Source organism: Chlorocebus sabaeus, chromosome 8 (assembly GCF_047675955.1).
Source record: "Chlorocebus sabaeus isolate Y175 chromosome 8, mChlSab1.0.hap1, whole genome shotgun sequence".
NCBI lineage: Eukaryota > Metazoa > Chordata > Mammalia > Primates > Cercopithecidae > Chlorocebus > Chlorocebus sabaeus.
In genome coordinates, this window is record NC_132911.1 from 73,906,123 (window position 1) to 73,929,178 (window position 23,056).

The following is a 23,056-nucleotide window of genomic DNA, read 5'->3' on the forward strand; positions in this document are numbered from 1 at the left end:
TTTTCTGCAAACACTTAAGAATGTATTGACCCAGCCGGGTGCAGTGACTCACACCTATAATCCCAGCACTTTGGGAGGCTGAGACAGGAGTTTGAGACCAGCCTGGCCAACACGGTGAAACCCTGTCTCTACTAAATATACAAAAATTAACCGGGTATGGTGGTGTGCACCTGTAATCCCAGCTACTCGGGGATTACCTGAGAATCACTTGAACTTGGGAGGTGGCTGTTGCAGTGAGCAGAGATCAGGCCACTGTACTCCACACTCCAGCCTGGGTGACAGAGCAAGACTTAAAAAAAAAAAGAATGTATTGCTGCCCACTTAGCTGGCCTTCACAATACTTCACCAAGTATGAGGGTTACCGACAAAGACATTTAAACTTAGTCCTTGCCTTCAAGAACCTACAACCTATTCATAAGTAAGCCAAAAATATAAGAAACAACCTCTAAGAAATGCAAAATGCATATAATTAAAGATTAGATTATATGGTACAGATTATGAGTGCTATCAAAATTCAGAGAGGGGAGATGAATGTGTATTGGAAAGCTTCCCAAGAAAAGTAGAACAGGAGCTATTAGACTCAGAATTCTGTCTTTAAATTCACCTGAGGTTGCCACGTGGCAGAGCACTGGGAAGCAAATACAGAGAGTAGAATGAAATTGTAGTATTAGAGCCCTGGACTTCTTGACTGCATGATGCCCCGTGGGTCAATTTCTCAGTCCCCTTTCAACATTTCCTTAGCAATCAGAGGTTCCTGGCCCTCCCTAACAGGGTAGTCACGTTCTAACTACAAACTCTGCCATTCAAGCTTCCAAGTTCATAAATAGTCAACACATTCCCATCAATTGTAAGCAGAATGCAAGCAGCATCATAAGTATTAATACTGAATTCAATCAAGTAAGAATATAGATCCATTGCAAAGTGAAAATTCATTTTTTAAAATACGTTTCTATTAAAGTGCTGTTATCAGATACTAAAGGTCACAGTTGAGAGAATGATTCCTACAATTAGTCATTAATAACTGAGTGTGCTATTTTCAAAGATATTTAAAGTTACATCAAATGAAGATTTTAAGATAGTCAGGAAAGGGCTTTATTTTGAGAAGTTTGCTCGGGGCAGACTTCCAGCAATCTCAGTTATTCAGAATGTAACCACCAGCCCAGTGCCCGACACAGATTAGGTACTCAAAAAAAATCTGCTGAATAAATAAATTGAAAGAGACAGTTCTGATTTTAAAAAGGTCAGCTGGGCACAGTGGCTTACGCCTGTAATCCCAGCACTTTGGGAGGCCGAGGTGGGTGGATCACCTGAGGTCAGGAGTTCGAGACCAGCCTGCTAAACATGGTGAAACCCTGTCTCAACTAAAAATACAAAAATTAGCTAGGCATGGTGGCAAGTACCTGTAATCCCAGCTACTCAGGAGGCTGAGGCAGGAGAATGGCTTGAACCCAGGAGGCGGGGGTTGCAGTGAGCCAAGACCTTGCCACTGTACTCCAGCCTGGGCAATAAGAGTGAAACTCTGTCTCAAAAATAAAATTTTAAATAAAAATAATTTAAAAGGTCATCTGTCTACAGAGAACATAGCTATAATAATGCCTGGCCCCTCTTACTACTTGGCTGCTTATGAGGTCCTTACCCATCAGGCACTGCTCACTTGCCTCTGGAGCCAGTCTCCACAAACTCTCCATTCCAGTCCCCCGAAAACCTGCAGCTCCCTGAGCTCTCACACTCTCTCCAGAAGAGGGCAGGCGGTGTAGTGTAGGGGACAACTCATGGGCTGTGGCTTCAGACAGACCTGGGTTTGTATCCTGTCTTTACCACTTGCTTACTATAGGATCCTGGGAAAATTATTTTGCTTTTCCAAATTGGCCTTCTTATCTACAAGAGGGGTAATAAGTATGTTTGGGGATCATCGAAATTAAATAAGACAATGTTATGATGGACGTCATAAAATGTCTGTCCCCAAATTAGCAATCAGTTCATGATAGCTAGTTTTGTGTGGTTGCTTTGCTTTTTAATTTATTTATTTATTTATTTTGATTTTTTTTCTTTAGAGACAGTGCCTCACTCTGTCGCCCAGGCTGGAGTGCAGTGGTACAATCATGGCTCACGGCAGCCTTGACCTCCCGAGCTCAAGTGATCCTTCCACGTCAGCCTACCAAATAGCTGGGACTACAGGCGCAGTGGCTAACTTTTTATTTTTTTATAGAGAAGTGGGGGGGGGGGTCTCACCATGTTGCCCAGGTTGGTCTCGAACTCCTGGGCTCAAGTGATCTGTCCACCTCAGCCTCCCAAACTGCTGGGATTATAAGTGTGAGCCACCGCACCCGGCATGCCTTTTACATAGCATTGCATTCAGCCTCCCTGCCCATCCCAGCCCCAGGCATTGACTTAAAATTATATGCAAACATTAAAAATTTACTTGTAATAGCCCAAAGTGAAGGTGCATAACAGGAAGGGGAGAAATATAGCAAATAAACAAAAATAATACAAAAATAATATTAAAGTGTGGGGTCGCTTCAAAGCAGAGCAAACCGACTCTCATTCTTCAACAGTCTCAAATAACATCGATACAACACATGATATAATAATGATGCTAAAGAGGACTCTGAGAAAAGCTGAGTGAGACAAGAAAGTGTGCAGTACATGTTGGAAAAAGACACATCAATACTAGCTACACTTGAAAAGCCAAGCTACCTAAATCCCTTTCATGAACCGTGACTCAGAGACCATTTGCTAAGGGGGCCAGTGAGAGAATAGACTGAGAGCTCTGCTCTGGAGTCAGTTTCTTTTCTCAGCTCTCACTGACTCTGAGGCCTATGGAAAATTATTGAACTCCCTGAACATCAATTTCCTCAGCTGCAAAATGCACATAATACCAGTGACTACCTATGGTTGTTACAAGGCTTAAATGAGAATGTTTGTAGAGCTTAGTATAATGCTGGACACAAAATAAGCATCCAATACATTTTAGCATTATTCATTCCTTCCTTCCGTCTTCTCCCTCTCATCATATACCTATTAAAAACTTATCACTGCTGCTAGACATCATATAAAATAACATTGCATCAAATAGCTGTCTTTGTTCAAGGTAGAAGTCTGTTACAAGTAGTTACTCAATAAAATTCAAATTTGTGTTTAAATAGACCCTCATTATATGTTTCTATATTGACAGTCTTTATCATGTGTAGAACTAACATTGAGCCATTAAAAATGGGTAAAATTACTTCAGCGCTGATTAAATTCAAAGGACTGAATAGCTAACACATACTGTACAGCAGGAACAACTTAGAGTGCCAGACATGTAAACTCATTCATTCCTCACAACGACCCTATGATAATTAGTACCATAACTACCTTCTTTTATGGATTATAAAAACTGAGGCACAGAGTAACTTCCCCAAGGTCACATAGGTATTAGGTGGCAGACTAGGGTTTAAACCCAGGGGAATATAGCTTCAGGGTCTATACTCTTCATCTCTCAATTTTATTTATTTATTATTTATTTATTTTGAGATAGAGTCTCACTCTGTCACTCAGGCTGGAGTGCAACGGCACGATCTCAGCTCACTGCAACCTCCGCCTCCCAGGTTCAAGCGATTCTCCTGCCTCAGCCTCTCAAGTAGCTGGGACCACAGGCATGCGCCACCACACCTGGTTAATTTTTTGTATTTTTAGTAGAGATGGAGGCTCACCACGTTGGCCAGGGTGATCTCAAACTCCTGACCTTCAAGTGATCCACCTGCCTCGGCCTCCCAAAGTGTTGGGATTACAGGCATGAGCCACCATACCCAGCCCTCATCTCTCAATTTTGCTGCCAACTGGACTAACGTCTCCTAAAAACAATTCAAAAGACAGCATAAAGCACTGGTAAGACTAAAGCTCCTGCCTTCCCTCCTTCTCCCTACCCGAGTTGGTTCTCCCCATCTTTCCCTCCAGATGTTTCCCTGTCACTGTGCCCTCCTTAAGGACCTCTAAATAGAACACAGAACATATGCTGGATGTTCATAAATAGAGTTAATTAATCTGGTTTTCTGACAATGAAAAAAGTCTCTACTCTGATTTATTTCAGAACTGGAAAGAAAACAGACAAGACCAGAAATTTCACTATGAGTCAAGAACTTAAAACTCCTGTGTTACTTCCCTAATGCTGACAGGGGAACTCCTTTCTGTATGATTTAAAAATTCTACCAGACGTAACACTTCCAACTTCAAAGAGCATTACTTATGAAAATAGGAAGTGTGTATAACAACTGATATCTGTTAGCTGCTTTGAAAATCAATAGTGTTAAACATTATTCCTACCAACCTCAGAGTTACAATGTTATTATCATGTAATGAAACACAGAGAAAACAAAGTACTCTAAGACACTCTTTAGAAAGTAATTACTTTCTCCATGTGCGTCTATGTTCCAAAAAAAAAGTGAGTAATTACTTGGCACGTATCTTTTCTAATACTGAAGTGTTCTCTTTACTATAAAGTGAAAATGCCTTATCAATGTATATATATTGCTAACCCACATGAAATGAATTCAGGACACCAATATTTTCAGTTAGTGCTTGCAATTGTAAAAAATAACTTATCATGTTCAAGTTGAGGACTGCAAGAACTCAAACACGACTCTGTTATTTGGATAAATAACATAACATCCAAAGTTGAAGTTCTCATTCTGAGTCCTAAGCATCACTTATTTTGCAGGACAGTTAAGTCCTAGGAAGCGAGAAAGCAGCTAAATCTCTAGCACACGTGAGGAAACAAAATATTAGCAAGAAAAAAGGGTCACTGAGAGTGTGACCATGGAAAAGCAGGACTGGCATTCCAGGCAGTGGGAGAGGGTTGTAAAGCAGACACACAAATACAATAAGAAAGTGAAAACAATGTATTTTTTTTAAGGCACAGAAAAGATACTGAAAAGTATGATTAAAGTCAGCAGGAAAGTCCCCACACAGCCACAGCAGTCCTTTTCCTTCACTCTGCTGTAAAGGAGCACCCCACACCTGAAGAATGCGGATTAAGCCAGTGTCCCCAAACCCTCTGTATAAGCTCCCTGCTATAAGAAGTGGCTTCAGGAACACAATCTGATTCATGTGACAGTTGTGGAGGTCAGAAGTGTAAAATGGCTGAAAGGGCTGCGTGCTTCTGGAGGCTGGGGAAGAGTTCATTTCCTTGCTTTTCCAGCTTCTAGAGTCTGCCTGCATTCTTTGCTCACAGCCCATTCCTCCATCTTCAAGGCACATCACTCCAACCTGTGCTTCAATCAGCAAATCTCCTTCTCAGATTCTTGCCCTCCTGCCTCGCTCTTTCCTTTGATTACGTTGGGCCCACCCAGGTCATCTAAAATAATCTCAGAGTCCTTAATAACATTTGCAATGTCCCTTTTGCCATGTAAGATAACCTATTCATAGGTTCTGGGGATTAGGATGTAGCTTTCTTTGGGATGTTGTTATCCTGCCTGTCACCCCTTCCCAGACACCTTTCAGCTATTTTTTGTCTCCCTATTGGAAAAATTTTAAATACAAATGTACTATTATTTTAACTATCGTTAGTAAGAAGTGAAATTTAAAAATTAGAGAACAGAACTTACCAGTTTCCAATGAAACGAGGGTCATTCTGGTCAAGGTGAACAGGATTTCTGGGATCAACATAAAAACCAATAAGAAGTCCACCTAATAAATATCCCACTGCAGGGCCAAGTGCTCCCATGACATACATGATAGCTGAGAAGACAGAAGGGGAAATGTGAAATACAGCAACGTTTCATTACATGTTAGGAGTTCTCTCATTTCACTGTCATACCATAGACATGTCACAGTTCAATCCAGTTAGTTTTCAAAAAAGGGGACCTTTGGAGATTTGTGCCCATGTTTACATCTTGGGTTTGAAGCTTGCCCTTTATTTACCCATTGTCCTCTTAGAGCATCAGAATCATTGGGAGAGCTTTTTTGGTGGCTTTTGTTTTGTTTGCTTGTTTGTTTGTTTTTTGAGACAGTCTCGCTCTGTCGCCCAGGCTGGAGTGCAGTGGCGCAATCTCAGCTCACTGCAAGCTCCGCCTCCCGGGTTCACGCCATTCTCCTTCCTCAGTCTCCCAAGTAGCTGGGACTACAGGCGCCTGCAACCACGCCCGGCCAGTTTTTTGTATTTTTAGAGACAGGGTTTCACCGTGTTAGCCAGGATGGTCTCGATCTCCTGACCTCGTGATCCACCCACCTGGGCCTCCCAAAGTACTGGGATTACAGGCATGAGCCACGGCACCCAGCCCTGTTTTTTAATATAGGTGTTTGGGCCCCACTCCAGAACCACTAAATTCTAATTTCTGGAAGTAGAGACCCAGGCTAGTTAATGAGGCAGTCACTGAATAACCAAGAGAAGATTTTTTTTTATGTCTAAGATAAAGTAAAAAAAAGAAAAAAGTAGGTGTCACTCATCATAGCTAGAAGATTCTAGCAGAATGAGGGAATTCAAGGCCAGATTTTGCTATGAGGCTGGATTCAGCTGAATTGATAAAACTGCTTAAGTGTCCTCAAATTGCTAATATTTTTTCAAACCACTACTTTAGAATTAAATAAGATGTTACAATGCATTTGGTTTACTGTTAATTGAAGAATCTTATTCAAATACGAATAAATCTGCCTAAATGGCATGGGTCAAAAGTTCCAAATGGAAAGCACCAACCACAGATGAACCAGAAAATAATTTTTTAAAGCACATGCCCAAGGTAGTGGAGAGAGTATGTATCACTGTCAGTGGATCAAAAAGGTTGTCACTGTATCCAAAAAACTTGCCATCAAAATGGGCATATAGGCCAGGCATGGTGGCTCACGCCTGTAATCCCAACACTTTGGGAGGCCAAGGCTGGTGGATCACCTGAGGTCAGGAGTTCGAGAGCAGCCTGGCTAACATGGTGAAACCCCATCTCTACTAAAAATACAAAATTAGCCAGTGTGGTGGCGCATGCCTGTAATCCTAGCTACTTGGGAGGCTGAGGCAGGAGAATCGCTTGCACCTGGGAGGTGTAGGTTGCAGAGAGCCAAGATGACGCCATCACACTCCAGCCTGGGCAACAAGAGTGAAACTCCATCTCAAAAAAAAAACAGGCCAGGTGCAGTGACTCACGCCTGTAATCCCAGAACTTTGGAAGGCTGAGGCAGGTGGATCACTTGAGGTCAGGAGTTTGAGACCAGCCTGGCCAACATGGTGAAACCTCATTTCTACTAAAAATACAAAAATCAGCCGGGCATGGTGATGTGCACCTGTAATCCCAGCTACGTGGAAGGCCGAGGTGGGAAAATCACTTGAACTTAGTAGGCAGAGATTGTAGTAAGGCAAGATAACACCACTGCGCTCCAGGCTGGGAAACTGAGCAAGACTCCAAAAAAACAAAAACAAAAAAAAAAAAAAAAAAAAAAAGGATGTATAGCAAACAACAACAAATACATTAGCATTCCTTTAATTTTTTATTTTTCAATTTTCACTTTTATAATTTAAAATTATAAAATAAGTAATATTTTGTCAATTTTAAAATTTTAAGATAGGGTATGTAATTCCTTGAGAATGATAGAAAAATCTAGCCACATTCCAAACCTAATTTTTTCCTATTTGAACTCAGTTATCTGGGGACAAATCAATAAACACTTTTTTGTTTTTTTTTTTTGATACGGATTCTTTGTCACCCAGGCTGGGGTGCAATGGCGTGATCTTGGCTCACTGCAACCTCTGCCGCCCCGGTTCAAGCGATTATCCTGCCTCAGCCTCCCCAGTAGCTGGGATTACAGGCGCCTGCCATCGTGCTGGGCTAATTTTTGTACTTTTAGTAGAGACAGGGTTTCACCATGTTGGCCAGGCTGGTCGCGAACTCCTGACCTCGTGATCCACCCACCTCAGCCTCTCAAAGTGCTGGGATTACAGATGTGAGTCACCACACCCAGCCAATAAACACTTTTAAGGCACTGTTGTGTACAAGGCCTGGTAACGAACTCAGACGTTAAGTGTTCCTCATTTCCAGTGTCGTCATACATTGTTAACCACTGAGTAAATAAGGAAGCTTTGCCATATCCTTTAAAGTTACCAGAAAGCAAACTGGAATAATTAGAATGGCTTCACCTTACTTTATCATTCACACCTAAATACACTTTGAATGATTTCTGTACCTCCTGTTACTTTTAACCACAAACAGCAAGACAGTAATTTAACACCTGCTCTCACTATTCGTACTATTTCAAAAGAGAAAGCACAGTGTTTATTTTATAGAATCATCTGCTCATAACAATAAGACATTAAGTTCTTTGACTCTCCATCTGTGAGTGGAAATGGAGAATGGAGGCAGAGCCACAAGTAACTGGTACTCTTTCGGAAGTATGCTTCTCATCAATAAAATTAGAATTTTGATAAAGATCTTGTTAATCTCTTTGTTTATAACCTAGACTGTAACTCAAGAATAGAAAGTACTTTTTCTGTTACAGGTATTCCCATATGCATATGAAGATAACACTTATGTTTACACCTCCAGGCAAACCGGCATCATTTACAACTTAAAACTGTAATGAGGCCAAAATGTGACATGAATCATTCTCCCAAAATAGTTCTTCTGGCATGAAAGAGGCTATCTTACAAACACAGACAGGGAAAAGGGTATTTCCGCCATACTGTTTATGCCGGGGCACCTGAGGATAACATCTTGGAGTGGCAAGCGGAATTGTGCAGGATGTGTATTGGCCAGACACACAATTATCCAGTGAGAGGAAAATTCATTAAATAGCATTCACCAAAAAAAACCCTAACTACTCCCTAAAATATAGATAAAGCTTTTTAAAATTTGTCAGCGTAACCAGAAACATTCATTTCTATTATATAGCAAGCAAGTCCAATGGAATCATTCCCATATATATCTGTGTGCCTGTGTGTATATATATGTATGTATATGTGTGCCTGTGTATGTGTATGTATGCATATGTGTGCCTGTGTGTATATATATGTATGTATATGTGTGCCTGTGTATGTGTATGTATGCATATGTGTGCCTGTGTGTATATATATGTATGTATATGTGTGCCTGTGTATGTATATGTATGCATATGTGTGCCTGTGTGTATATATGTATGTATATGTGTGCCTGTGTATGTATATGTATGCATATGTGTGCCTGTGTGTATATATGTATGTATATGTGTGCCTGTGTATGTATATGTATGCATATGTGTGCCTGTGTGTATATATATGTGTGCATATGTGTGCCTGTGTATGTATATGTATGCATATGTGTGCCTGTGTGTATATATATGTATGTATATGTGTGCCTGTGTATGTATATGTATGCATATGTGTGCCTGTGTGTATATATATGTATGTATATGTGTGCCTGTGTATGTATATGTATGCATATGTGTGCCTGTATGTATATATAGGTATGTATATGTGTGCCTGTGTATGTATATGTATGCATATGTGTGCCTGTGTGTATATATATGTATGTATATGTGTGCCTGTGTATGTATATGTATGCATATGTGTGCCTGTGTGTATATATGTATGTATATGTGTGCCTGTGTATGTATATGTATGCATATGTGTGCCTGTGTGTATATATATGTATGTATATGTGTGCCTGTGTATGTATATGTATGCATATGTGTGCCTGTGTGTATATATATGTATGCATATGTGTGCCTGTGTATGTATATGTATGCATATGTGTGCCTGTGTGTATATATATGTGTGCATATGTGTGCCTGTGTATGTATATGTATGCATATGTGTGCCTGTGTGTATATATGTATGCATATGTGTGCCTGTGTGTATATATATGTATGTATATGTGTGCCTGTGTATGTATATGTATGCATATGTGTGCCTGTGTGTGTATATATGTATGCATATGTGTGCCTGTGTGTATATATGTATGTATATGTGTGCCTGTGTGTATATATATGTATGTATATGTGTGCCTGTGTATGTATATGTATGCATATGTGTGCCTGTGTATATTTAGATACATATATACACACACACAGGCACACATATGCATACATATACACCTACATATAGGTGTATATGTGTACATATTACTGTATATTGCAATTATATATGTATGCATATGAATATATAACTATATATTACAGTTATATAAGAATGTGTATATATGTATATTACTCTGTGTGTGTATTATATATATATACACACACACAGAGGCACATATACATATATAATTCTTGACCTGGTCCCATTTAGTAAATAAGTCATTCTCTGGGAAGAAGTATTTCTGGCTCGAAGAAGCCTTTCTGGTTACTGCACTAACATTAGTGGATTAACCAGTGGTTCTCAGTCAGAGCTTACAAGAGAAGCAAATTGTTGAAGCCAACCTGTACCACTCAACTCCCCCAGTCAAAAACTCCCAGTCATTCCTACTGATTGAAGGTAAAGGTCTAAACTGCCCCACCTGGAGTTCAAGTGCCAGACAAACTGGCCTCCTGCTACCATTCTATCTTAAAACTGTAAGATCTAAAACCTGTACTCCAGGTTCCATGATCAGCACAGGCCTAGGAGGCACCAGGTCCCTTCCTTTGCTGACCTCACCATACCCTGCCTGGGCCTTTCCAACTCTCTGGATCCTACCCATTCTTCAAGGTCGAATCAAGTCCACCCCTGACTGTTCTCCTCTGAGTGGCCTTTCTCCTCAGAATCCCTGTAGACTCTTTTTTGTCTATTCTAGCAGCCTTCACACTCCATCATGCATCTCTAGAAGTAAAAGGTTTTAAGCATTTATCCCGAATGGAAGTGTTTTCTGTGTGATGTGTAGGTACTATCAGTCTCTCTCTCACAGCTCACTTCGAATGCATCAGTAAATCCTGTTGGTTCTCCCATCAAATTATATCCAGCATCCAGCCCCTTCTCCTCACCTCCATAGCTAATACTCTGGTCCAGGCTCATCTGGAAAATTACCCTAGGCCTTCCAGCTGGTCTCCTGGCTTCTGCCCTTACTTCCCTACAATGTATTTCAACACAGCAGCCTTAATATCCTCTAGAAACATGAGTCAGATCATGTCACTTCTTGGCTCACACCCTCCAGTGCCTTCCCATCCCACTCGCAGCCCGAAACCCACGTGTAGCTACAGGGACCTGCTGACACATTTGCAGCCTCTCCTTTACCTCCCCGCTTCGTCTCTCATCACTCCCTGTTCCCTAGGCTCCAGTCATACTGGTCTCCTCATTCTTTAACCTTCCAGGCACATCTCCGGCTTAGGGTCTTAGCAGTTGCTCTATGTGCACGTGTGTGTGTTTGTGTGTGTATGCATGAGTGTATGTATGTGCGTGTGTGTTCTGAATGCTTTTCCCCGCCACATGGCCACACGGTTCCTTCACTCACTCCCTCCAGGTAGTTACTCAAACAGTTCCTTCTCACTGACTCCTGATGTGGCCACCTTATTTAAAAATTAAGACTCTTTCCCCAATTCTTACCACCCCTTTTTCCGCTTTATTTTTCTCTTTAGTATATATCACCACCTAACACTACATATTTCCTTTGTCCATCTTGCTTATCATCTGTCTTCTCCAACTGGAGCATAAGCTCCTCAAGAGATGCTTGTCAGTGGTGCTCACTGCTGTGTCCCCAGTGCCCCGCGCGTGGAGGAGACACAGAGCCCTCTGCACTCACACGCTCGTTACTCTCACTGTTCCCATGCAGCCAGTGAACACTCTACAGTCATGAATAACAGTAGATGTCATGATGAAACTCTTCCTCAGTGTACACCAGCTCCCGACATCTTAGCTAAGAACAGCAGCTATCAACCCATATTTCATGCGGTGAAGTTGATAAATTCATGTTTTTTGACCGTGTCCCATCAGATCTGATTACACCGTCATTGGTTTTCTCTTTTGATGAAGAACTTGGAAGTTTGGGCTATTCAATGAACCAGTAATATAAATATAAATAGAAGCTCCAATCTGTCCTTCCTGCACCCCATTGGATTATCTCAAAGGCAATGGAGTGTCCACTCCACTCTGAGAGCACGCTAAATCATTCCATTCATTTGAGATTAAATGTGCCCTACTTTTTATTTCTATTTATCCTGTCAAATAGTTATCTCACATCTTTTCAAGAAGCTCTGCATCGTTGACAGCAGGAATCACATCCTACATAGTACTACATAGTGGATAAAGCACAGACTCCAAAATCATGTGTTCAAATCTCAGCTCCAATTCTCAACAATCTTAGGACCTTGAGCAAGTTGCTTAAGCTCTCTGAGCCCATTTCCTCATCTGTAAAGCTGAGATGGTAGAAGTATTGACTCACAGGGTTGTCATAGACATGAAAGGAGTTAATACCTGTAAAGCATGTGGAATGCCTGGCACACGGGCTATATAAGAATAAGCTGTTTTAGGCCGGGCACGGTGACTCATGCCTGTAATCCCAGCACTTTGGGAGGCCAAGGCAGGTGGATCATGAGGTCAGGAGTTGGAGACCAGCCTGACCAACACGGTGAAACCCCATCTCCACCAAAAATACAAATACTAGCCAGGCATGGTGGCACACACGTGTAGTCCCAGCTGAAGTGGGAGGATCACCTGAGTTTGGGAGGTCAAGGCTGCAATGAGTCATGATCATTCCACTGCACTCCAGCCTGTGCAATGGAGTAAGACCTTGCCTCTTTGGACATGGGAAGCATTCAATATGAATTTCTTATGGACTTATTACATACCATGATCAAAAGAATGACTATGCCCCTTATTTCTTATCCTATGTCTCTGGTTCCACCTTTGTCTGGATGTACTTCCTCCCAACCTTGGCAAGATGTACAGGTTACACATCAAAGGAATGCCTGTTATTTCGTTATTTGCCCATAGTCACAGACTTAGACTTATATAGATTTAGACTGTATTGGTCATCTCAGGCTGCCATGACAAAATACCACACACTGGGTGGCTTAAGAAACTGACACTGATTTCCTCAGTTTAAGAGGGTGGAGTCTAAGATCAAGGTGCCATCAGCACTGCCTTCTGAGGAGGCCTCTCTTCCTGGCTTGTGGATGACTACCTTCTTGCTGCGTCCTCCTCTCCCTACACAAGCAGGGAGAGAGCATTCTGGCATCTCTTCCTCTTCTTATAAGGACCTTATAGATTAGGGACCAGGCACATGACCTCATCTCACCTTAACAACCTCCCTATAGGCTCCCTCTCCACATACAATCATACTAGAGGTCAAGGCTTCGACATATGAATCCTTGGGGAACACAATTCAGTCCCTAGCAGATACCGACCCACCTGCAACCATATCATTCCTCTTTCCCTTCTCTTGCTATCACTTCACTGCTCATCTAACATGTCTGTCCTCACCTTGACCACAGCCTGCCTCCCTTGGCCTCGGACATGATTTCTCTCCTGACTGTGCTTCCACCTCGTCCACTCAGTCAGCAAACTGGCATCTTGTGGTACCATCCCTTCAGGCTTGACCGAGTCCCCAGAGTCTGCTGGTCGCATGGTCATTCTTTCTCCAGAACATCCTATGTACACTTGACCTAGAGCTAGCTCAGTGACCCACATGGGCTACACTCCCCATCCTTGAAAGCCCAGTGCTTCACTGAGGCCTCGCCTGACCCACACAGGCCACAGGAATGTCTGTCCTAGGGGCTCACATCAAGTATTATCTGCACTGCGCCCTGTATTATGCTGTAGTATTATCACTACACACCCATTCGCCACTTTTTTTCATCTTTCCAGCTAGGTTAGACAGACTTTGAGGGCAGGCAACATGAATCACACTTTTCTGAATCTGCCCCAAAACCTAAAATACTGAACTATTGACACAGGAAGCACTGAAGTGAACATCCTCAGATCAGATCAGAGCCCCGCGCCCACACCTGTGCCTTGTCAAAAGTTACTCTCTCTGAGCCCTAATAAGATGATGCATGTAACATGCTTAATATAATAAACATTGAAGAAATACTAAGTTGGATTTTTATGTTGAATAATGACCTATTTGTTCTCTAATAAATATTATTAAATATTAATTTTATGTAGATCACATACATACATTACTTAATACATGACATACTTAACACCTTTAGGTTATCTTAATAAGTTATCTCTCCTGGAGTCACTATTTTTGATTCAGGAACTGGTTTTTGTGACAGGCTGGGGAGATGGGAGTTGGGAAAGAGAATATCCAGCCTCTCTTTCCTCGCAGAAGGGCCAGTGCAAGGTATCTTTCCGGAGTTGAACACGTGCGTGTCTATGCCTGTTTCTATAATTATTTTAAATTAAACTTTAGGGTTTTTCCTAATGATTACTAAATATAAGATGGATTCATTTAGGGAGAACTCTCAAGAGCACAAAAAATAATTTTAAAAAATCAGCATAATCTCTACTACCCAAATAATACCATATTAACAATAGTAATAAATATTTTGTACTATTCATATATTCATCTGCTGTATAAACTTTTTAAATAGTTAGAATTACACAGTAATTATTGTTCTATAGTTCTGTTTTTTCGTGTAACTATCTCAAGCTTTTTCTATGTCAGTAAGTATTCTTCTATAACATTTGCTGTGTCTAAATGGTGCCTCATGATGTGGTTATCTCATACTTCATAGAATACTCCCCTATGGATGCCAGCTTTAGCTGTTACAAATATCTAGCTGAGATTATTGCTCTGAAGATTGTATGACCTATTTGAAGCTTTATTATGCATATGCTGCAAAGAACTAGATCCCGGCCTGGCACGGTATCTCACACCTGGAATCCCAATACTTCAGGAGGCCGAAGTGGGAGGATCACTTGAGCCCACGAGTTCAATACTAGCCTGGGCAACAGAGTGAGACTCTGTCTTTATTATTTTATAATTAATTAATTAGTTAAATTTTTTCAATGAAGCAGATCCCAACGTAAAGATTGCAACACCCACCCACATATACACAATCATTGTAAATCATTGATTTACAATGATTTACATTGTGTATCATTGTAAATCATTCCCAGCTCAGCTGTGTACTTTCGTGGAGTTAAGAAGCCACTTATGATGGGAAGGGTTTCTGATCTTTTCAGACCCTTCCAAAAAGGCCACCTTCCACAAGGGGAAGCCAGCTCCCCAGCTCACCCTGGCCTCGGACCTCACAGCTACCCCAGTCGAGAGGCGGCTCTCGAGAAGCCTGGCCCTGCTACAGCTTCCTAGCTGCCTCCTCGCTGCCCACCCCCCACAGTATTTCCTGCACTGATCTGCCCCAAGCTCCTGGACCTTACCAGAACTTGTATTTAATTTTCTTCTTAAATGACTCTTCCCCTTATTCTATGATCACTTCTGCTTTTGACATTAAAGCACATTAACTGCTATTTTTAATCCCCATTTACCATCACATTTTAACTTTCTCCTGCAGATTTCACCTTTATTATACTCTAATCTCTCTTTCACTTTTAGCTTTTGATCTTACTTTTTTATTTTATTTTATTTTAGATGCAGTTTCACTCTTGTCACCCAGGCTGGAGTGCAGTGGTGCAACCTTGGCTCACTGCGACTTCTGCCTCCTGGGTTCAAGTGATTCTCCTGCCTCAGCCTCCTGAGTAGCTGGGATTACAGGCTCCCGCCACCACGCCCAGCTAATTTTGCATTTTTACTAGAGATGAGGTTTCACCATGTTGGCCAGGCTGCTCTTGAACTTCTGACCTCAAGTGATCTGCCCACCTCACCCTCCCAAAGTGCTGGGATTACAGGTGTGAACCACCACACCCCACCTGATCTTACATCATTTTAAATGTATTTTATCTTTTAAAACACTTTCATGGGGTGTTATATTTTAAAAATTAACTTTCATGTTTTTCTTTTGAATGTGTTCTTACTTTCTATCTCTCATACTTTTAAGTTTGCCTACTTTTTTAGTGCTGTTCGTATGAGGCTAAATTTATTTGTAGCAATTATCTTGATTTTAGAACTTTAAACCTTTGTTATATTCCTTAATTTTACCTTATTTTTAGTGTTGAATGGTTTTTCTTTCCTTTTTAGTCTTCTTACATTATCTCCTTTAACAGTGTTTATCTTACTCTTCTCTTATGCGGTGCTTATTTTGTGATCAGTTTTGGTGATTGCTCATGAGAAGCTGGGAGGCAGCATCACACCTCTTCGGGGCATATCTCGCCCAGAGGTCTCTGTCGCTGCTGCCCCAGCTGCCCCTCGGGCTCGTCCAGTGGGTGAAGGATGGTAGCCTGAGAGGCTCAGAGTTCATTCTCTCCAGGACTCAAGCTCACTCAGCACGTGGCATGTTGGATTAGCTGGAACCTATGCTTGCTCTCTCACATTATCCAGTAATGAGAAATGTGAGTTCTAATCCAAGTTCTCTGATGAATAACTGCTGACACTAAGACGAGCCAGAGGGCTCTTTATTCAGCTCCAGCCTGGCCCTGGGGAGGGTCCTATGGGTTGACCTTCCCAATGGCTGCTCCAGAGATGGGGAGAAATTGCACCCTGCAACATGCTCCAGGAGCTACTTCACCACTTATCAAGGCTGCCGCCCCATTCCTGGCAGAATTCAGAGACGCTCCTCCCTCTTCACCACAAAAACCCAACAAGGCTGCATCAGGGATTATCTCAAACAGGGTTGTTCCATGGAATCAGCTGCAACCTCAGGGAACAACTCTCTGAACTCTACAATCTATATTAAATAATTCAACCTGCCTGGAAACCTATGCCCCTGAATCACAAGAAATGATTCTGGAATATAATCCCAGCACTCTGGGAGGTCAAGGCAGGAGGATCACTTGAGTCCAGGAGTTGAAGACCACCCTGGGCAATGTAGTGAGACTTCGTCTCTACAAAAAGTTTAAAAATTAGCCAGGTGTGGTGGCACATGCCTCTAATCCCAGCTATTTGGGAGGCTGAAGTGGAAGGATCCCTCCAGCCCGTGGGGTGATGGGGGTTGAGGCTGCAGTGAGCTATAATTGCACCACTGTACTTCAGCCTGTGTGACAGAGAGAGAGAAAAGAAAAGAGAAAAAGGAGGGAGGGAGGAGAAAGGAAAGGTAAGAAAAGAAAGGAAAGGGAGAAGAAAAGGGAAGGGAAGGGAGGGAGAAGAAAACTGAAGGGAAGGGAAGGAGAAGGAAAGGAAAGGAAAGGAAAGGAAAGGAAAGGAAAGGAAAGGAAAGGAAAGGAAAGGAAAGGAAAGGAAAAAGGAAGGAGAATAAATGATTCTGGAGTTCCTAACAGTGGTCAGCCAGGCAGATATGGGCCTTCCTGGACCTGGGAAACTGAGGGACCCAGTCAAAACCAGCACCATGTAGGGCTGCATAGTCACCTCCTTCCTGGCCTCATGCCCTAAAAGGTTGAATAAGGATTCACATTGCAAGTTCAGAGATCATCCACTCATCCATGCACTCTGTGATGCAAGGCACTGAGACAGGGAGGGGTCATTGCAAAGGTGAATCAAACTGATGCATTTTCTTCCAGGAAAGAAACATGTAAAACTCACTACGATCCAAGGTTCAGTGAATAGGTGCAACAAGCACCAATAATATGCTGTGGACTGTGGGAAAGGAATGATGCGTTGTAATTAGTTGGGGACGGAGGACAGAGAAGGCTTCATGGACCCTGGACACTAAAGGCTGAGCAGCGCACGTGGGCAAAGGCGCACAGATTTGAAAGTGAATGGTATATTCAGGGAATTGCAACTGACCACACTCAGGGAGAGGCAGAGAAGAGTGACCACCACCACCTGCACCCTACTCCCATCTTGGGGCCTCGATGCATACACAGCTGTGTGCAGGTTGCCAGCCCCTCTTCTCTGAGTGCCCTAGAGGGTGATGGTAGCACAGAACTGGTTTCCCCTACCATGTAATGGCATTTGGAAATGGTTTTCTGTTGTTTCTCAGAAGACAGGAGAACAAGAAGTCACATCCACTGTGCTATTGAGAGCAGGCTCCAGCATTTAGAACGGGGAGTCCGGGCACTCGTCTTTGGGTCTCCTGAACACTTGTATCTTTCCTCCCACACCCTCTTCCCTCTCTGCTTTTGCACTAGTCACTGGGATGCAGTTGAGAGTCCAGAGTACCAGAGGCTGTCCAAGGCCTCTCTGTCCACCTCATTCCTGCTGTCCCCATCTCTTGGAAGTGGAAACAATTCCCTTTCTCATTCATTCTCTCTGTTTGGGGGCAGAATTCAGTGAAAGAACGACCACCCTCAACTGTGGTGGGGGCCACCCCTATTGCACACAGTTCTGATAGCCCATCATTCATGAGGCCCCATCCTCCATGATTCATCAGAAGACAGGTGACCAACCCAGGCCACTCAGATGCCCTTCTCCCTGGAAGATCTTTCCCCAGATGCCCACGGCTCACTCACTCTCTTACTTCTTCCAGATCTCTGCCCAAATATTATCCCTTACAGAAGCCACAGTGTTCCACACATCTACACATGGCACCTGCCACCTGCTTCCATCCCGCTGTCACCCACCCTGCTGCAGTTTTCATCAAGGTGCATATCACTGCACTGCATACTTTTATATATTTGTTCATTATCTGCCTCTCCCACTGGAATGTCAGCTCACTGAGAACAAGGACTGTTTTTCTCACTGATGCATTATCAGTGCCTAAGCAGTGCTGATTGTAAGCACTAATAAGCCTTTATTGAATGGAGAAGGGATGAAGACATGGACTTTGAATCTTGGGTGAAATAACAGAAGCAGCTGCAGCTTTGTCCTTACAGCAGAGCCTTGAAGAGTCATCCATAGGCTCCTGGTGCTAGACCCTCAGGGCTGCCCTGTCACAGCGAGCATCTATACCTCCCCCAATCCCACTCCAATAGAGTCCTTGATTTACAGAGTTGGTTCCTATGGTTTACAGTCACAGATCCCTGACTCATGCCTTCTCCAGGCCCTCCACAGGCCACCACCATCTCCAAGTGGGTTTGCTGGGTTCTCAGAGTCTCCTTATAACTGACCTGGATTTACTGTTCCCTTTGACCAATTTGAACTTGGTCTCTAAATTATCACCCTCTGATTCCAAGTCACACCCCACCCCCAGCTCACTGCTGATTGCCCATGGCTCCCCCATATTCCCTCTTGTGTGTAACCCACTTTCTCAGCTGCCACACACGGCAGTGAACCCTGCTGAGAACTGTGCCCACAGCAGTTTAAGGTTACAAGCTTAATATAGGTCCAGTTTCAGGGTCTGGGACTGCACCCAGGATGGTGCCACAGAAAAACATTTTATGCACAAGTCTAAGTCCTCACATGGCTATTAACCCTGGTGTGTGGCATAATGATAGGAGGCCACCCTCTTGTATGCGTTTGGTGACACAGGACTGCAGATAACAAAAGGGCATGAAGAACAATCCACGCGCATCACCACGATACCGCAACAGTGATACCAACTCTCTTTCAACTTGCATATTCCCTGAAAAATAGCCAAAGTACTTTAAAGCACCAGAGCACTGTATTTAAAGAAAATTATTCCAACTCATTCCTTCCACTCACAAGCACAGGCAGATAAGAGGCCTTTGATCTCAGTTATTTTGAGCAGCAATTTTTTTATTTTAAGTGATTCCGTTATTTTGACACAGGCCTGACAGCAAAAGAACAGCTGCCATGGCAGTCAGGGAATAGTCTATCACTTTGCTGAAGCATCCAGAGAGCACCTCAGGTCACAAATGAGAGGGGAAGAGAGTTTCAGTAGATTTGGAGAGCTTTCTCCTCGCTGCCATAGAGAGAAATCGTTGGTTGAAATTCACTAACTTCCTTTAGAAATATTTTCAAAGTAATTTGAAAATTATTTAGAGAATAATGTGTTCCCTAAAAGGGAACATACAAATGTATAAGAAGCAGCCAGTTATGCTTAATTAGCGTCTGGGGCATGGAAGGGGAACAGGTTTAATGTGCTGTGGATTTAAAACATCAGATTGGCACATGTATCTATATGTAACAAACCTGCACGTTGTGCACATGTACTCTAGAACTTAAAGTATAATAATTTAAAAAAACACCTGTGAGTGACCACTGTCTATACACTTCATCAGATCCTCAAGAAGGAGCACAGGGTGTTATCAGGAAGGCATGAAAAATATTAGGCCAAATTTTTAAAAGTATATTTTGGAGCAAAACAATTTTCATAAAAAGTTAAGAATGAATCCCCTTAGAACACAAACAGAAAATGGACGGGACTTACCAAAACATAAATGAACTCATGAAAAACTTTAACCTCACAAGTTATCAAAGAAATAGAAGCTGCAGCTGGACACAGTGGCTCATGCTTATACTCCTAGCACTTTGGGAGGCCATGGTGGGAAGATCATTTGAGCTCAGGAGTTGGACACCAACCTGGGCAACATAGTGAGACCTAGTTCTCTACAAAAAAAATTTTAAATTAGCCAGGTGTGGTGGTGCACGCCTGTAGTCCCAGCTACTTGGGAGGTTGAGGCAGGAAGATGGCTCCAGCCCAGCAGACTTGGCTGCAGTTTGCCATGATTGAGCCACTGCAATCCAGCCTGGGTGACCAAGATCCCATCTCAAAAAAAGAAAAAGAAAAAAAAAAAGACAAAGAAAAAAAGCTGCAAACAGTGAGACACAATTCTAATTTAATAAACTCACAAAGACTGAAATAACACTCAGTGCAGAAACAAAATCAGTGAGTTAGTTATTCTTATCCACTGCTGGTACAAAGTTACACGATCAAACTTTTGGACAGTAATTCCTATATGTGTGTGTGTGTGTGTGTGTATATATGTGTGTGTGTATATATATATATATCATAGTAACATTTATCAATACATTATGTATACAATAGAAATAACATTAATAATAAAGTGGTTGTTAACTAAATTTTGAGACACAATGTGGCTATTAATTTTAATGTTTATGAAGAGTTTGTATAGCTTGAAGAAATATTTATTTTTAAATTTAAGTGAAAATGAAGGATACAAAATTTTTTTAATAATGTGGTCATGATTATATAAACCTTCAAAAAAAGACTGGGCTGGGTGCTCAGACCTGTCATCTCAGCACTTTGCAAGGCCAAGGCTGGCAGATTGCTTGAGCTCAGTTCAGGACCAGCCTGGGCATCATAGCAAGAACCCATCTCTACAAAAAATACAAAAATTAGCTGAGCGTAATGACATGCACCTGTAGTCCCAGCTACTTGGGAGGCTGAAGTAAGAGTATCACTTCAGTCCAGGGGTTTGAGGCTGCAGTGAGCCGTGATCATGCCACTGCACTCCAGCCTGAATGACAGAGTGAGACCCTGTCTCAAAACAAGAAACAAACCACAGAAAGGAAAAAAAAAAAAAAAACATCTAGCAGGAAACAATCGTAGAAAATATTTCTGAACAGGTACTTTACCAAAAAAGATACATAAATGGAAAATAAGCACATGAAAGAGATTCAGCATCATTAGTCATCAGAAAAGTGCAAATTAAAACCACAATGAAATACCACTAAACACCTATTTGAATGGTTAAAATTAAAAAGACAGACCATACCAAGTGTTCTTGAGGATGTGATGAAACTAGAATGTCATACTCTGCTGGTGGGAATGTAAAATTGGTACAACCACTCTGGAGAACATTTCAGTAGTGTCTTATGGAGTCGAACATATACATATCACATGATTCAACCATTCCATGCCCAGGTATGATCACAAAAGAAATAAAAACATATGTCCATACAAATGTTCATAGAAGCCTTATTTGTAGTAGTGAAAAACTGAAAACATCCAAAACATCTATCTAGAGATGAAGGGATAATGAATTGTAGTGTGGTCATACAATGGAATATTACTTAGCAATCCAAAGAAATGAACTATTGATACTTGCTGAAATGTGGAGAAATATCAAAATAATTATGTTGAGTGAAAGAAAGCAGACATAAAAGAGTACACACTGGATGATTCAATTTATGAAATTCTAGAAAACGTAAACTATCCCATAGTAATAAGAAACCAGAACAGTGTTACCCAGGGACTGAGGAGGCCAGGCAGAAGGAGAGATTTAAAACAGGCCCAAGAACGCTCTTGGCAATGTTAGATCTGGATCCGTTTGCCATCTTGATTGTGGTGATGGCTTCACTCGGGTAGGTGTGTGGGGGTGGGGGGGTCATGGTGGTAGTAGTAGTCCTCACTTACTCTTGGTTTCACTTTCCAATGTATTAGTTACCCACAGCCAACTGCAGTCCAAAAATATTAAATGGAAAATTCCAGAAATTAACAATTCTTAAGTTTTAAATTGCACGCTGTTCTGAGTAGCCTGGTGAAATTTCACATTGTTCAGCTCTGTCCACACCAGGGATGTGAATCCTCCCTTTGTCCTGCTTCCTGACGCTGTCTACGCTTCCCACACGTTAGTCATCAACATCGTCTGCTCCTGACATCCAGTCATCGACGTCGTCATGACTGGATGCCAGAAACAGATGGTCCTTCCTCTGAGTGTCGTTAGAAGGTCAACTGTCCACAACTGTCAACTGTGCCTACGTCATTCATCTCCCTTCATCTCATCACATAGACATTTTATTATCTCACATCACCACAAGAAGGGTGAGTAAAGTACAATAAGATATTTTGAGAGAGAGGCCACATTCACATAAATTTTATTATAGTATATTCTTGCAATTGTTCCATTTTATTATTTTTGTTGTTAATCTACTGTGACTAATTTGTAAATTAAACTTTGTTATAGGTATGTATACATAGAAAAAGACAGTATATATAGTGTTCAGATCTATATGAGGTTTTAGGCATGCATTGAGAGTTCGGGGGTATTCCCTACAGACAATGAGGGACTATTGCATATTTATATATATGTATGGGTGTGTGTGCGTGCATATATGTGTTAAACTTTTCAAATTGTATATTTAATCATGTACAGTTTATTTTATGTCAATTTTATGTCAGGAATAAAAGGAAGGACCAGAGATCTAAAAGTGGATTCTGGAAGTGGTTGCACAACTCTATAGATTTACATCACTGAGTTGTATACTTAGAGTAGGTAAACATGGTCTGTAAAATATGCTTCCAAAGAATCATTTAAAAAAACAAAATAGACTAGAAGGAAACACATTCATGTGTTAAAAGTTGTTAGCTCAGGTTAGTGAAATTA

The 23,056-nt window shown here is 41.8% G+C and overlaps 1 protein-coding gene across 2 annotated transcripts in view; it reads right to left on the reverse strand.

The window, feature by feature from the left end:
* Positions 1-23,056, reverse strand: part of SLCO5A1 (solute carrier organic anion transporter family member 5A1) — a 159,171-nt gene that overhangs the window by 87,059 nt on the left and 49,056 nt on the right. For both annotated transcript variants that reach the window (XM_038000417.2, XM_008000825.3), the window contains exon 2: positions 5,586-5,718. In XM_038000417.2, the coding sequence (XP_037856345.1) occupies positions 5,586-5,718 (133 nt within the window). The remainder of the gene's footprint in view (positions 1-5,585; positions 5,719-23,056) is intronic.